At 37.7% G+C, this 16493-nt stretch overlaps 1 protein-coding gene and 1 pseudogene across 1 annotated transcript in view; one reads left to right on the top strand and one right to left on the bottom strand.

The window, feature by feature from the left end:
- The window catches only part of PKHD1 (PKHD1 ciliary IPT domain containing fibrocystin/polyductin), a 531849-nt gene that overhangs the window by 477972 nt on the left and 37384 nt on the right, over positions 1-16493 (top strand). The window contains exon 61 of the mRNA XM_062186248.1: positions 4855-5875. Coding sequence (XP_062042232.1) covers positions 4855-5875 — 1021 coding nt within the window. The remainder of the gene's footprint in view (positions 1-4854; positions 5876-16493) is intronic.
- On the bottom strand, positions 8697-9648 carry LOC133756344 (large ribosomal subunit protein eL6-like; annotated as a pseudogene).

The raw sequence follows: 16493 nt of genomic DNA, 5'->3' as shown, positions 1-16493 counted from the left end.
GAACATGCTCAATCGGACTGGCCGCAAATGGTGGAGTTAGAAATGTGCCAGGGGATTCCAACACAATTCCATCAAGATGGCATGTACCAATGCCATCGCACTAGTCCAAGTGATCAATTTCAGCTCACAATTGATAGTTCTGATAGGTCTAAGAGTCAAAGAGATCACACAAACAAGACAAGTATCTGCTAATACTAACAGAATCAAAAAGGGAGAGAAAGATCCAACATGGGAAGTGGGATACACAGCAGACTCATAGTATGGCAGATGTCCTAAACAACACTCCGGCCTCAGAATCAGCCCTCAAGGCATTCAGATCTGGCTGAAGAGCCCATGAGAGTATAGCAGGCATGGAAAGCCAAGATATCATGGAAAAAAAAAAAAAGACCTAAATGAATGATCTCTGTGAGTGAGATCCCAGTGGAAAGAACGGGGCCATCAAAGAAGGAGGTACCCTTCTCCGAAGGGAGGAGAGAACTTCCACTTTGACTATGACCCTATCGGAATAAGATCGAAGTCAGCGAACTCTAAAGGCTTCCATAGCCCTGGCAACTCATGACTAGAGCCTAGGGAGATTACTGACGCCATGAACAGGAGTGTCAAATTGTTAAATCAGCAACAGGAGTCACTGTGTACTTACACCCCATGTGGGATCTGTCCCTAATGTGTCGTCTAAAGCGAAGTGATGCTATAACTAGTACTGAAACAGTATTTTTATACTTTGCGTTTCTGTGTGGGCACAAACTGATGAGGTCTTTACTAATTATATACTGAATTGATCTTCTGTATATAAAGAGAATTGGAAATGAAAAAAAAACAACCTGGTGTTAAAATGGAAATGGCATAGAAAATTAATTAATTTGAAAAAAAAATTATGTAGGATCTCTGTCTTTAATGTGCTGTACATTGCTATTTAATGCTATAATTAGTAATCCAATGGTAGTTTTTTCACTTTGTGTTGCTATATGGGCAAAATGTTGAAATCTTTACCTAATATATACTAAACTGATCTTCTGTATACAAAGAGAATTGAAAATGAATCTTTACATGAATGGAAGGGGAAAGGGAGCGGGAAGGGGGAGGATTGCGGGCGGGAGGGAAGTTATGGGAGGGGGGAAGCCATTGTAACCCATGGGCTATACTTTGGAAATTTATATTCATTAAATAAAAGTTAAAAAAAATAAATAAAAAGTAAAAAAAAAATAAAAATAAAAAAAATAGATTACTTTAACACATTGCTTTAACAGAGCATCAGAGTTTAATTCTATGTCAAAGAGAAATTGAGCTTCCTGTGATCTTTTGCTGTGAGGTTTCCTTCCTTTACCTTCTTTCATAATGGTGACCATGTTTCTGTCTTTCTGTGTGTAACACATCTTTAAGCATCTTTTGCAGGGCAGGATGAGTGGCAACATATTCTTTCAGTTTCTGTTTGCTATGAAAAGTCTTAATTTCACCTTCATTCACAAATGAGAGCTTTGCAGGATATAATATACGAGAAATCATAATGAAATGAAGAAATCAATAGATCAAATGACAAACACATTAGAGAGCCTTAAAAACAGAATGGGCGAAGCAGAAGAGAGAATATCAAACTTAGAAGACAGAGAACAGGAAAGGAAACAGGCAAACCAAAGAAAAGAAGAAGAAATTAGAAATCTAAAAAATATTGTCGGGAATCTACAGGATACTATTAAAAAAACCAACATTCGGGTTCTAGGAGTTCCTGAAGGCATGGAGAGGGAGAAAGGATTAGAAGGCATTTTCAGTGAGATACTAGCAGAAAATTTCCCAGGTTTGGAGAAGGACAGAGGCATCTTAGTATAGGAAGCTTATAGAACCCCTAATAAACATGACCAAAAGAGATCCTCACCACGACATGTTGTAATCAAACTCACCACAGTGAAACATAAAGAAAAGATCCTAAAATGTGCAAGAGAGAAACGTCAGATTACTCTCAGAGGATCCCCAATTAGACTCACAGCAGACCTCTCATCAGAAACCCTACAAGCTAGAAGGGAATGGCGAGACATAGCCCAGGTACTAAGAGAGAAAAACTGCCAGCCCAAACCACATTATTAATAACCCACTTTTGTTATTTTGGCCTTGGAAGTCATCTCTCACTAGGAATGAAAGTACAGTTAAAAAATCATATTCCAGCCTGTATATTTATTTTGAAGGAGTGAGTGAGTTGTTTACAAAAATATATCACATCAGAAATTTTGTAGGCAATTAAATTATGTGTTTTAAGAGCAGAAGAAAATTCATGTCAACATAATAAGGCATAATTTCAGTCTTACGGGTTCATATGAAATTGATTTCTAAAAGCGTTGAGCTATCATACTCTCATACTAGGCATCAATTGAGGGTCGCAATCAATTTTTGTTATATACATGATCATTATTGTTATAACTTGGATTAAAATTATATTTGAGCTACAGATGATAGTCTTACAACTAGACAACTGGCAATTGTGTAAGATGATCTGAAGAATAGGAATTTTGAAAAGATCATTACATATCAATCAATCTTTACATGTTAAGGAACATCTTCTGTTTCAGGTTGGATTTGAACCTTGTGGTAATATAAACACGAGACGTGTAGTCTTCAGAAGTAACCCCTTAAGGGCACTGATGCCTACTAAGCTGTAATTTATTTGACACATAGTTAGTAGCACAGAATGGTTAGGAATCATACAACTAAGAGAATAATAATTTTTGTTGAGCGATAGTTCTAAGAATTTAGCAATCTATAGAGGTCACTTTAAGAGACATTTTATGTCCCAGATGAGAAGCTGGAAAAACAAAGGCAGAGAGCTTTGTGAATTATTAATCAATGGCATCGATATGGTTGGAAATAATGGAATAAAGGAAGGTTAGTAAGCCATCGAGTTTATACCAGGGGAATCAGTGTGCTTGACAGATTTTCCATGAGGATATTTCACCTTAATATATCCTATTAGGGAAGGATATAACTGTAGTAGAGATTCATGCATCAGGATCTTAAAGCACACATTATATGGCCATTAAAATTAGGCAATTAATTCCTGCCATGCTTTTGAAAACAACTTTTGATTTAATATCAGGATTTTAATGTTGTGTGATGATAGGAAGTGAAGTGCTATGTTAAAGTGAATATTGCGGACTCAGCACTGTGGCATAGTGGGTAAAGTTGCCACCTGCAGTGCTAGCATCCTATATGGGCACTGGTTCAAGTCCCAGCTGCTCCACTTCTGATCCAGCTCTCTGCTGTGGCCTGGGAAAGCAGTAGAAGGTGCCCCAGGGGCTTGGGCCCCTGCACCAGTATGAGAGACCCAGAAGAAGCTCCTGGCTCCTGGCTTTGGAGTGGCCCAGTTCTGGCCATTGTGGCCATCAGTGGAATGAACCAGAGGATGGAAGACCTCTTTCTCTCTCTTTCTTTTTCTCTACCTCTGCCTCCCTGTAACTCTGCCTTTCAAATACATTAAAAAAAAAAAAACTTTTAAGAAAGTGAATATTGCTTTATATTTGATGTCAATTTTCATTTAAATTTGTAATTAAGCATGCAAATTAATCCAATTTCCTTTTTTAAGGTTTATTTATTTTAAAGAGTTACACTAAGAGAGGGAAAGAAAGAGAGAGATCTTCCATCTGCTGATTCATTCCCCATATGGCTGCAATAGCCAGCAGTGGGCCAGCCTGAAGCCTGGAGCCTAGGAGCTTCATCCACATCTCCCACATGGATGGCAGGTACCCAAGTACATGGGCCATCTTCTGCGGATTTTCCCAGGCTGTTAGCAGGGAGCTGGATTAAGTGAAGCAGCCTGGATATGAACCAGTGCCCATACGGGTTGCCGACATTGCAGATGGTAGCTTTTCCTGCTTTGCCACAATGGTGGCTCTCAATTTGTTTTAGAGACATAGAGCAATTCAAACTTTCTGGATTGATTTGGTCAGTTTTCAGGGAATGAATTTCACCTTAATTGTTGGATGTATTATCATTTGTTTATAATTGTTTCCTATCCTTTGTCTGTAGGATCTGTAATGCTAATATTTATTTCATTTTTGAAATTGGCAATTTATATTCTCCTTTTAATTTTGAGAGGTTAACTAATTTTGTCAATATTTTCCAAGAGCCATCTTGCTCACATTCTCTGTTGTTTGGTTTCATTGTTGTTCTTTTCTACTTCATTGATTTCTACTGCCATGTTTATTACTTCTTCTCTTTTGCTTACTGAGTTTTGTTGGGCTCTTTTTCTAAATTCTCTTTTTAAAAATGATTTGCAGGTCATTAGTTTCTTTTACAGCTCCAACAAGATATAATTGACAAATAAAAATTGTGTGTGTGTATATGTACACAAATAGTGTGTATTAATACACATATAGTGTATATAATGTGATTTTTTATATACAGACACTGGAAAATGATGAGTAATGTGGTTTCAATATAATTAATTTTCTTCCCAAAACTCAAGCAGAAGTTCAAAGTCTAAAGTTTTATGCTAATAGTATTAAGTGGGTAAAAACTTAATCCAGCAATGATGTTTCGAAGTGGGGCCATTACGAAACCATTAAATTAAATTAGATCATTAGAGTGGAGCCTCCATGAATGAATTATAGTGACTTTATAGAGAATAGTAGGGAAACCATATAGGACAGATAGAAGTACACATGTAGGTCAGCCATGATGTGATGCAGCCCAGGCACATCCCTGTAACTGTCATCTGAAACATATAGTAAAGAAATTTCACAGCGTTTCCATAAATATGTACATTTTATGTCTATTACGTTTTTTAATTTGAGAAATTTTTGAAAAGGAAGATCATTTTTGAGAGATTGTGGATGTTTTGTCACTTATTTATTTTTCTTTATATTATAGGTACATTTAGAGAAAAGAAGAAATGCACATACCAACCACTGATGCAGGGTTTCATCTGCAAACAGACAGACCAAGTGGTCCTAATTCTTGATAATGCTGATGTAACATGGGCAACCCAGGAATTATATCCAGTCGTATCTGTGACTAATGGTTTTGTTGACACCTTTAGTCATGTAAATGCCAACCCTCCTTGCTCTACTTTTAGGTCTGTATCAACTTTCTATTCCATTTTGCCCACTGGGAAAATCACCAAGGTCTGTTTTATGGATCAGACTCCTGAAGTTTTGCAATTTTTTTTGTTGGGGAACAAAAGTACCTCCAAGCTTCTTCTGGCCATATTCTACTATGAGCTTCAGAGCCCACATGTTTTCTTACGGGAAACTTTTATTCCACCAACTTTGGGTAAATCAGCTTCTTCATTGCTGGAAGAGACTATAGGTACCAACTATTTCAACATTATGGATAACTTTTTGTATGTTGTCCTACAAGGAGAAGAGCCCATTGAGATACGTTCAGGGGCTTCCCTTCATTTGGCCTTCACTGTGATGTTTTCAGTGGTAGAAAATGGCTGGGAAATAGTGATCCTTGAAAGATTGACAGACTTCTTACACCTTCACCAAAACCAAATCAGAATTATTCATACAATGCCTGGCAATGAAGGGACCTTAAAAGCCATTGCTGACAGTAGAGCAAAAAGAAAGCGCAATTGCCCAACTGTGGCTTGTGCCAGTTACTATAGTAGAGTTGGTCAGCGTAAACCTCTCATGATGGAAATGAGCTCATCACATAAGGTCTCACCACCAACAACTATGGAAACTGTCTCAACAGTGATTGTTATTGAAATTAGTGATCTTCCATCAGTAAAGAACACTGGACTGATTCCATCCTTGTCAAGTAGCAAACTGCAGAATTTGGCTCACCAACTCATCACTGCTCAACAGACTGGAATATTAAAGAATGTCCTGAATATAACTACAGGGGCCTTACTGGTGACTCAGCCAAAGGGAATCATTGGCTCTGGGTAAGTAGCAATTAGAGTACATCAGAATTAGGGCTGATTCCATGAGTCCATATTGACATATGTTGTAAATATTGACCTACTTACACTGAATCACATATATGACTTTTCTTTTTGAGATAAATTTGAAGCCATTTAGAGATATATTATTAACTTTTATATTTATTAAACTGACACTGTTCATGAGAATTTTATTTCCAGGTGGGGAAGACACTATGTTTTGATATCTTTAAGTTAAAAGCATATAGGTAGATAGTATTCTGAAGCAACTTGTTTTCTTCACTTGTTTATTTGCATAATGAATTTATGTAGTGCACTTGGTTCTTGGGTTCCTAAAGTGAAACAGATGTTATTTGGTGCTACTGTTCTTTCATCTTAGTTGTAGTAATGCTAATAAATAAGGAATTAATATTTAATGGGCAGTAATTACTTCTATGTCACTATCTCCAAAGGATACAGGATTCACTAGAACTGAAATAAAAGGCAAACCTAAAAGATATGTTTTCACATTTGAAGGCATACTCAACTAATATATTGATTGCCTACCTATACACAAAGTGACATCAAAATAAAAGCTTAGTTAAGTTTTTATATTATGTTTTCCCACTCTTTGCAATGGAGATAGGTATTCCTTTTTTTTTACTCTTTATTAATATGTATGGAAGATGAAAAGAAAACTCAACTAATTTTTCTCTTGATCTAGTTATTTAAGGACTTTGAGAATTGTTAACTTAGGATTTTAGAAAGTACTTATAGTTCATGATTTTTCATATTCTTTTTTCTTGCACATATGGTAGGATTTCTTATTATAAGCTATAAAAATAACTGATAATTTTAAACTAAATCAAGGTCATATGCTTAATATTAGGTGTTGATTATGGCTAATAAATCATTTATTTTCCCCTTCTCACATCCCAAGTTTCAACCCTATTAGCATACATGTATTTTCTTTTTTTAACTTCTATTTAATAAATATAAATGTCCAAAGTACGCTTATGGATTACAGTGGCTTTCCCCCCCATAACTTCCCTCCCACCTGTAACCCTCCCATCTCCCGCTCCCTCCCCCATTCCATTCACATCAAGATTCATTTTCAATTAACTTTATATACAGAAGATAAATTTAGTATATATTAAGTAAAGATTTCAACAGTTTGTGCCCACACAAAAATACAAAGTGTAAAGTACTGTTTGAGTACTAGTTATAGCATTAATTTACATTGTACAACACATTAAGGACAGAGATCCTACACGGGGAGTAAGTGCACAGTGACTCATGTTGTTGACTTAACAATTGACACTCTTGTTTATGGCGTCAGTAATCTCCCTTGGCTCTAGTCATGAGTTGCCAAGGCTATGGAAGCCTTTTGAGTTCACCAACTCTGATCTTATTTAGACAAGGTCATAGTCAAAGTGGAAGTTCTCTCCTCCCTTCAGAGAAAGGTACCTCCTTCTTTTATGACCCGTTCTTTCCACTGGGATATCACTCACAGAGATCTTTCATTTAGGTTTTGTGTGTTTTTTGTTTTGTTTTGTTTTGTTTTTTTTCCAGAGTGTCTTGGCTTTCCATGCCTAAAATACTCTCATGGGCTCTTCATCCAGATCCGAATGCCTTAAGGGCTGATTCTGAGGCCAGAGTGCTGTTTAGGACATCTGCCATTCTATTAGTCTGCTATGTATCCCGCTTCCCATGTTGCATCATTCTTTCCTTTTTAATTCTATCATTTAGTATTAGTAGTCACTAGGCTTGTTTATATGATCCCTTTGACTCTTAATGCTATCATTATGATCAATTGTGAACTGAAACTGATCACTTTGACTAGTGAGAGGGCATTGATTTTTCACACTCTATTAAATATTAGATATTTTTGCCAACAACCAAACCTTCACCATGTTAATGATGTTGTTATGATATACACAGTGGTATGAGAATTCAGAATCTGAAAAAAAAAACAAAGCTAATATATCTTAGCTTATATGTGATTTATTTTTCTTCCCTTTAGTCCAACTTCATTTAGATCCCACTTAGGTCTTACAAGTATATTGCATGTATGGACACTATTGCTTAATTTTATTTACATTTTACAGTACTAAGTTTTCCTAACAGGCCATCTTACAAAGATTACTGATATCATATACTATAATAAAGCACTCAGTGAATAGCCAGGCTTTGAATAGAAGGAGGGAAAGTCAGCAAGTTGAAGCAATTGAGGTACATAAGAGGGGAACCTGTGGAGGGTGGATCTGGCAGAAGTTAAGTCTATGCACCCATGCATGTGAGCCATATCATCTTACCGTGAAGAAATGAGACAACTTCAGGAAAGAGACCACCTTTATATTTTACCCACCATCTGCCATAGCCGTCATGTTTTCACTTTTAAGTCAGTTTAATGAATTCCTGATTTGATAGGAAACTGCTGAACGTGTATATTACAGCATTGATTTCCTATTGGAATATGTTATATCCTCCATTTCTCTCTGTTTCTCTACCATTTTAAGAGAGACTTTTCTCCACAGATGACAACTGTAAATCTTCAAAAGATAAGGAAATGCTGCTTTCTAAGGATATCTGGGATAGTATTCAGCTCAACAAATTGTTGCCATTTTAGATACATTTCCAGGAGAGTAATACCTACTTTTAAGAAACCACTAACTTCTGCTTTATGGAGAGAAACAGAGTTTCTATCTATTTTAAGTAGATAAATACCTAGTGAATTGTCCTCTTATGGTCTTTATCCTGTGCTGGAGGTATCTGGATATATGATGCCTCTGTTTGGTTAAAACATTTCAAAAAACTGTTTCCCAACTTTGAAAATTTTGTTGACCTATATTGTCATTTGTTGTTGCAACACCTTTTGTTGTTGTTGTTGTTGTTTGTTATTTAATGAGCTTCCCCTCCGAAATCGGAACACCAGTTTGTGAGGGTAAACTCCGTTCATTAGAGCAAAGACAGATCGCAGGGATCCCTGGAGCTGCGCCACAGCCTGGATCTTCGGCAGTATCTGCGAATCCACAGCTTTCTGATCAACCTTGCGCTGCTCTGTTACCTCGTATTTCTCCTTCTCCGTGTGGAAGATCTCGCCTTCCTGGTGTCTGGGTCTCCGCAGCTGCTTCTTCTTGAAATAAGCATCGGTGAGATGCTTTGGGATTTTCACACCGCTGATGTCAGTTTTCGTGGAGGTGGCGATGACACATTTCTGGTGTGTTCTACGCAGAGGAACCCGATTCAGGGAAAGAGGCCCAGCCACAAGCAGCAAACCGCTGCGCAGCTGCTTCAGGAAAACCACCCTCTTGCCCCTGTGGCGCCCCGTGAGGATGATGAGGATGGTCCCAGGGTGATGCTGGCCCGCAGCTTCCTCACGTGCTGACTGAAGGGCTTTTTGCCGTGGCTCAACAGCTCCTGACGGACATCTTCGGTGGGATAGTATCGCGGCATTTTGTGGAGCTTGACCACCCTGGTGCCACCATTCTTGTCGCTGGTTTCGTGACGGTAGCCAGCACCTTCTCCCTCTTCTTCTTCCTTTCAATCCTGGACTTGGGAGCCGTACTTCCTCTTGTACAGGGCTTTCCTGGAGTACATGGTGGACCGGGAGTATCTGCCAATCCCTCTCACCAGGATGGGGTTCCGGCTGCAGTGGGGCTTCCCCTTCTTGGGCTTTTTATCTGTGAGGGTCTGCTTCTTCGCCTTGCCGCGGGCATGATCGGCTTTCTTGGCTGGAGATGTCTTCCCAGCGTCCGGCTTTGGGGCTGAAGCTTTTTCACCCGCCATCTTGCAAGACAGGAAAGATGCAACACCTTTTTTATCCTTCCAGATTTATACCATTTTCAACAGTTAGGCAACTTCAGTGGAATTTGTAGAGAACGAGAACAGATAAGCACTTATCCGAGTTGCCCTTCAAAACTGGGTTTTCCCCACCAGGCTACTACTTCTGTACACTCTCTTCTATTTGTTATCCAGGAAGGATGCATTTGTATTGCTTGCCTTCCTTTTCCCTTTTCCTTTCCTTTCGTTCTCTTGAATGTCTTTCCCTCCTTTATCTTCTTATTTTTCTTGCCTCATTAAGTTTCACCCTAGAAAAAAAAAATCTAAATAATATTCTTTGCTATATAGTAAATGCCAAAATGTATGTGATTGACAAAATTTCTAAACTGCCACCCAGAGTTGTGCCCTTCTCATCCCCAGAACCTCTAAATATGAAAAGATAGCACTCTTAAGATACTATGTGATATTTTACAGTTGATCTTAAGATAGGGAGAATATCTTGAATTGTCAAAGTGGGCTCAATCAGACATACCAGCCTTTAAAAGAGAAGAGTTTTCTGAGGGGGCAGAAGAAAGAAATAGAAGAAGGCAGCAAGATTCAAAATATGAGAAGGATTTTATGTATCACAGCTTTTAAGATGGAAGAGGGTACATCGTAAGGAATGCAGATAAACTGTATGCATAGAGAATGAATACTGGCAGCCCGCCAGCCAGCAAGGAAACAGGGGCCTCAGTTCTACACCAAGAGGAAATATGTCAACAACCTGAATGACTTTGGAAGTGGATTCTTTTTGATAACTTCTATGCAAGCAGGGAAGCTATCCAAGCCTATCTGGACTCCTGACTCACTCTTGATGTATAATATGACACTGTGGAACTGTCTATCTGTGTGTGCAGGTGTGTATGAGTGTATGTGTGTTCTGTTGCATTATGGCTTTGTAGATCCCCCTGTTCTGCATGAAGACCATCCCATACAGGTGACTTGGGATATAGAAAGCCAGGAGATCCATCGGGTTATTCGAGTCTATTGGCACCAAGTTACATTTACTCTCTCCTCTTCTTCATCAACCTGTGTTTCCTAGATGCCTGCTTTCTAGGAAACAGCTAGCTGTATGAAGCCTGTAGGGATAGAATCTTTTAGTCAACATCAGAGAATGTTCTCTTCAGGATTGGTAAAATGTGCATCCTAGAAGAGATTCCAGTATTGCCAGCTTCTCTTTCCTTCCTTATGGCAAAACCAAAACTCTATAATCAAAGAATATCTGTATGTCACTTTTTCTTTTACTAATTTGTTAAGTTGTCTAGATAGCAAAATTCTCATAATATTTCATGTATGTGTCTCTGAGGGAGAATGAAATGTTCTGCATAAACAAGCTCTCTCTACAATTAAAAATTGTTCTTTAATCACTAGCATTTTCAAAAGTCTTCAACTCCCAAAAAATACAAAGATTATATAGTAGTTAGCCTTATTAAATAGGAAATATGTGGACCATTCAGATTTTTATTGATGATTCATAATCATTTAAACTATCATTTATTTCACAGCCCTGTTTCTGCAGTTATGCCCTTGGGGACTATTGTTCTTACACTAAATGGTCCTAGACCACTAAATCTTTAATTCTTGCTCTGTGCCTTATTTTTTTCCTGCTATTTTCCTTATGAGCAAGATTTTAATTGTAATCTATTGCTTTTGTTGACATATCTGCATCCAAGCACACGTATTCTAATTCTAAAATTGAGCCTCAGTATTTGAAAATCAAATAATTTAAGATTTATGTGAATATAAGGTGAAGTCCTAGGTAAATATAATAGAATCATGACAGCTTACATTTCAATGCTTTTATTCCTGCAATATTAAGCAGTTATTATGTCCAAAATATTATATGACCCCAGTAAAATCCTAGAGATTTAAAAATTTATTTCTAAGGAAGACCACATTTACTCAACTGCTTAATGAGAATATTTTATGTTAAATCACATTCCACATCTGTTATTGGACCTGCTTAATCATTAATCTAGTTTCTCCTAAAATTGAGTATATTTTAGTTTTATAATATTTATTAGGTGGTAAAACTCTCAACTTGCTGTTATATTTTCCACAGTATCTAAGCACATAATCTTTTATAATAAATTATCATTCAATACTTATCACAAATAATAAAATGTAGTCTGTTTCATTTCTCTACTATTTTTAACCCATATCCGTATTTAATCTCTTCCATTAGAAAGATTTCCAAAATCAAAGACTACCAAACACTGATAGATGCAAATGTAATGGTTTTAAAGCAAGGAGTCTAAAACAAGTACATTCAGCTCAAAGTCAAGAAATAAGAAAACTACCTGGTCTTTTTCTTATAAAAAGACTTCCAGTTGTTTCTGTTTCCTGGCTAGACTCTGTATGTATGACTGTGCAGTTGCTCAGTACAAAGAGAGAGTTTTTAATATATTATATAGGATCTTTAAAAAACTCTGCATTTCTATTCTCCTAGATGAAATGTTCATGCCATATTTATTGTAAAATGTTTAAAATGATTGACTAATTAAAATACTTAAGTTTGGATCCTCTAAATTTTGGCTTATAATTAACATTATTTGAAGATGTACCATTTATTCTGTGTCTTTATATTCTCTTGGTACTGCAATCTACACTTAGGGTCACTCAAGTCACAAATTAAAATGACATATTCCAAGGAATCACAAAAGTTTCATCTTAAGTATTACAGGAGTGAATTAAGCACTTGCTTGAGGAGTGCAGCGGAACATGAAATTGGCCAAACAAAAGTGGGTGATTGTCTTCCAAAGGCACTTAGTGACCTAAGAGCAGAGGGGTTGCATGACTTGGAAAAATGTTACTACAGAAACAGATACTGAGTGCTTACAGTGTGCCAGGTATGGGATACTAGACCACATTGCCACAGGAAAACTGACACATCAGAAGATAGTTCTTTTGTTCTAGGAGTACACAGCCACTAAGGGAATCTGACTAGGTTAAAACAGGAGCATAAGGAAACTAAATGAAGTAAAATGGTATACATTAACTCAGAAGAGTAGCCAGGAAAGTAATTTTGTTTAACAAGTTATATGGCAGATATTCCTGAGGAGCAGAGGTTATGAGATTTTATTTATCTTTGCATATCTTATAGTGCCCTAGAGAAGTTTGTATATAGCAAGAGAGTTAATATATGTTTATTAAATGGAATTGACTAGAAAAAGTAGTTTTCTCCCAGGGTACAGAATCATCCAAACTTTGTTTATGGAGTTGGGAAGACAGAAAGAAAGGGGGGAGGGAGGGAGGGAGAGAGAGAGAGAGAGAGAGAGAGACTGAATCTCCCATCCACTGATTCATTCCTGCAAATGCCTGCCACAGTAGGGCTGGGCCAGGCCAAAGCTCAAACCTGGAAACCATTAACTTAATCTAGGCCTCCCATATGGATAGCAGAGACACACCTGAGCCATTCCTTGCTGCCTCCCAGGGTGTCCATTAGCAGGAAGTTGGAATCAGGAGCAGAGCTGGGACTGGAACTCAGGTACTCTCATAAGATATACAGGTGTTTGAAGTGACATCTCAACTGCTAGTACAAAACTATGCCGTCATCCAGACATTAGAATTCAAGTCCCCTCTTAAATATATAGACTATCCTGCCTTATCTACCCTATTAAAACAAGAGAGAAAATGCTCAGAACACCCTGAAGTATTTATTCAAAATGTAAGGCCCTTTGACCAAAACCTGGCTTAGTAGTTTTAAGGAGGAGAAGGTTGAGAAGGGAGTATCTAATCACCCACCCCCACCCCAAACCATTCATCCATCTACCACAGTTAGTTTTTCCCAGGGTCAATTTTTCACCAATAGCATTTACTTGTTTATCTGCTGGATTTGTCATAAAATAGAAATAATCCTGTGTGCCACAGAGCAAACATTTCTGATCTGTGCATTAACATGCCAGAGTTGGAGTGAACAGTGGCGAGCTTGGAAATCTCTTGATTTTTTTTTTCTTTTTTATCTTACTCTTAAGCATTAGATGAAAGAAAAAATTCTTCCACATACCTGAATGGGTATAGGAAGCTGTTAAAAAGTGGTTAAAACTGAGAGAGATGGAGGGAACTTTCCTCCCCATTTTTTAAAGTTTGGCTGTAGGTCCTTCTGCCTGCAGGCTACAGTCACATTAGCTGTTGGAAATTGGATAACGACAGCACAATGACAAATCCAGGTTGCTTGCAATAAGTTGCTAATCCCTTTGCTTTAATATTGGAGCAGCGTGTAATGATGTTTGGACATCACTCCAGTTTACTGACGACCCCACTGGGGCCAGCAATAGAACCTTACAACTGTCTAACAAGGTGTCAGGTGACTCCCGTCGTCACAGCAACGGACACTGGAATCTAATCTTCCCTCTATCCCTTCTAGCACCCAATAACGCCTAGATTATATAAGTGGCCCATCATTGCTTGGTAACTTGAATCAATTAACGTTAATTCGCACAATGCTATGATGTATTGTGATCACTTTCATTTCAGGGAAGGGGGAGAAATTGCTATAAGTCACCTAAAATGAGGTTGTCTGTGGTGCTGAGGTATTAATTGGGTGTCCATATTAAATGCAAAAGGAGCCCCATTGTGAAAGGAAAGTGGATGAGTGACTCTCTTGGCTGCTATTGACCTATCAGAAGAAGACAGTGCCCTTTTCCTTTGCTTTTATCTATTACAGTTTTCCCTATTGCGTGTCAAGTTGATGTATTATAAAAAATTCATTTGGTGACCTTTCACCCCCTTAGCAGATTAAACAATTTCACTTCGATGGCATCATTAACAGGACCCTGCATTTAATGATGATTTCTCTAAAAGGCCACGGAGATTCGATTTTAAGCTAACAGATTTATTGCACTATTATAACATATCGTAAAAAACTGTACCACCTACGGTCAGGTTTTAGGATAGAAACTGCTTAAGAGTTTATGTGGAGCTTAAAGTGGTATTACCTTGGGATATGCTGTAGCAGCAAGTCTCTGACCTCCAGTGAGATGCTGTTTACATTTAATAAGAGATGTTTGCTCACAATAAACTTTAAAGTGTGTCAGGGATGGGCCTTTCTGCGGGTGTTCAGGCAGCTGAACACCATTCCTTCATCCCGGACAGCAGTGTGCTGACATCAGAATCTTTGATGGGGTCTTTCAGGTTCTTTAACTCAGATTGCTTGCCTGCATCCCTCATCAGAAAGCATTTAAAGAGTAGAATAAGGCAGAAATGGGGTCAGAAAATAAAGTAAAAGTTTTCCAATAACCTGGAATCTATAAAATTAATACCATGGATTTTTTTAATGTGGTTTAAATTGTTCCCTTCACAAAATGAAAGGAGCCTTAAACACTATGCCATACAACAACATGATGATTGGGCTAGAATTTGTTGAATTGCCAGGCATTGACTTCAGCATAGAGATCAGGGTCCTAGTTGGTTGAAGCTTCCTATCAAAACTTCCTATTTTGTGCTCCATTGTATTTGTTTTCCCACTATTTTCTTTTTGGCAACTAATCTTCCCCTTTACCTGACACAAACCCTCCTGTGATAAATAAATTCTTTATTCTCTCATGCTTGCATAGTGGAGGGAAAATTTGGTAATAGAATAGTTGCTTCACAAGCACTGAAAATGGGGAATGGTGGGTGTCTTAAAATTTATTTTAAAGATGGATCAGCCAAGTAACTGAGAGAAAGAAAGTGAGAGAAAGAGAGGAGAGATAGAAAGAGATAGAGAGACAGAGAGAGAGAAAGAAGAAATATATACAGAGATAATATGACCATCTACTGGTTCTCTCAACCACCTGGTACCAGAGCCAGGAGTTAGGACCTCAATCTGGACCTTCCAGGTCTGAATCATCAGGACTGGGATTGGGAACCAAAGATGGGCATTGAACCCAGGTACTCCGATATGAGACACAAGTAAACTTAACTGCTAGGCCAATCTCCCACCACCCCCATTTTTTATTTGCTCTTTAAAATAAAAGCCTTGTTAGATCTGCAGGAGGTTATTTAATGGATAACTCACCAAGGGATGCTCTATGTTAGGGTATTATATGATTTCTAGGTATTTCTATTAAATTGCCAAATTATCTGTTGCATGGCTTTGATGTGTAATACCCAATAAACTTAATGGAAACATAAGTGTATAGTGTTCTTTTAATAAAGCTAGCTCTATCACCAAAATGCCAAACCTCTGGGTAAAAGATATTATGAAATGTCATGAATTATCTATTTTTATGCATTCCATTTTATTGCTAATTACATCAGCAATTAAATGCTGCAATGAGTTGAGAGACAATAAAGCTCATTCATTAACCACTAAAGACCTGTCCAGTACTTTTTGGTTGCTTAGGCAAGTTACTTAAGCCTATTTAGAATTCATATTCTTAATATATAAATAAGAGTACCTACCTTATAGTATCATTTTAACAGAGCAAATGAGTTTATACATGAAACATTTTTAATAGTACATGGTTTAAGTAAATATCAGTTATTCAGCAAGTACTCCATGCAATTAAAATAAAATAATTAATGGTGTAGTTATTGAAGCTACTTAGGGCAAGCACATTAGGAGAATACAATGTGAAGGGGTTGTTGTGAGGATTATGTGAGCTACTTTGTGGAAAACAGTGGTGTGCTGGAGTTTGCTCTTGGGCATCTCTTTCCAGGTAGATTGAGTGATGTCATCATGCTTCCTTAGAATCAGCTATGACTGGAGGACTTATACCATGGAAATTGAAACACCTTAGCCATCAGGGCATTTTGCGGAGGGAGAGTTGACTTCATAGCCTAGTAGTGAACATGTTGATGTCCTCTAAGTATTTTATTCTGGTACATTCTTTCACTG

The sequence above is a fragment of the Lepus europaeus genome, chromosome 3, assembly GCF_033115175.1.
Source record: "Lepus europaeus isolate LE1 chromosome 3, mLepTim1.pri, whole genome shotgun sequence".
Classification (NCBI taxonomy): Eukaryota; Metazoa; Chordata; class Mammalia; order Lagomorpha; family Leporidae; genus Lepus; species Lepus europaeus.
This window is presented reverse-complemented; position numbering and strand designations above follow the sequence as displayed.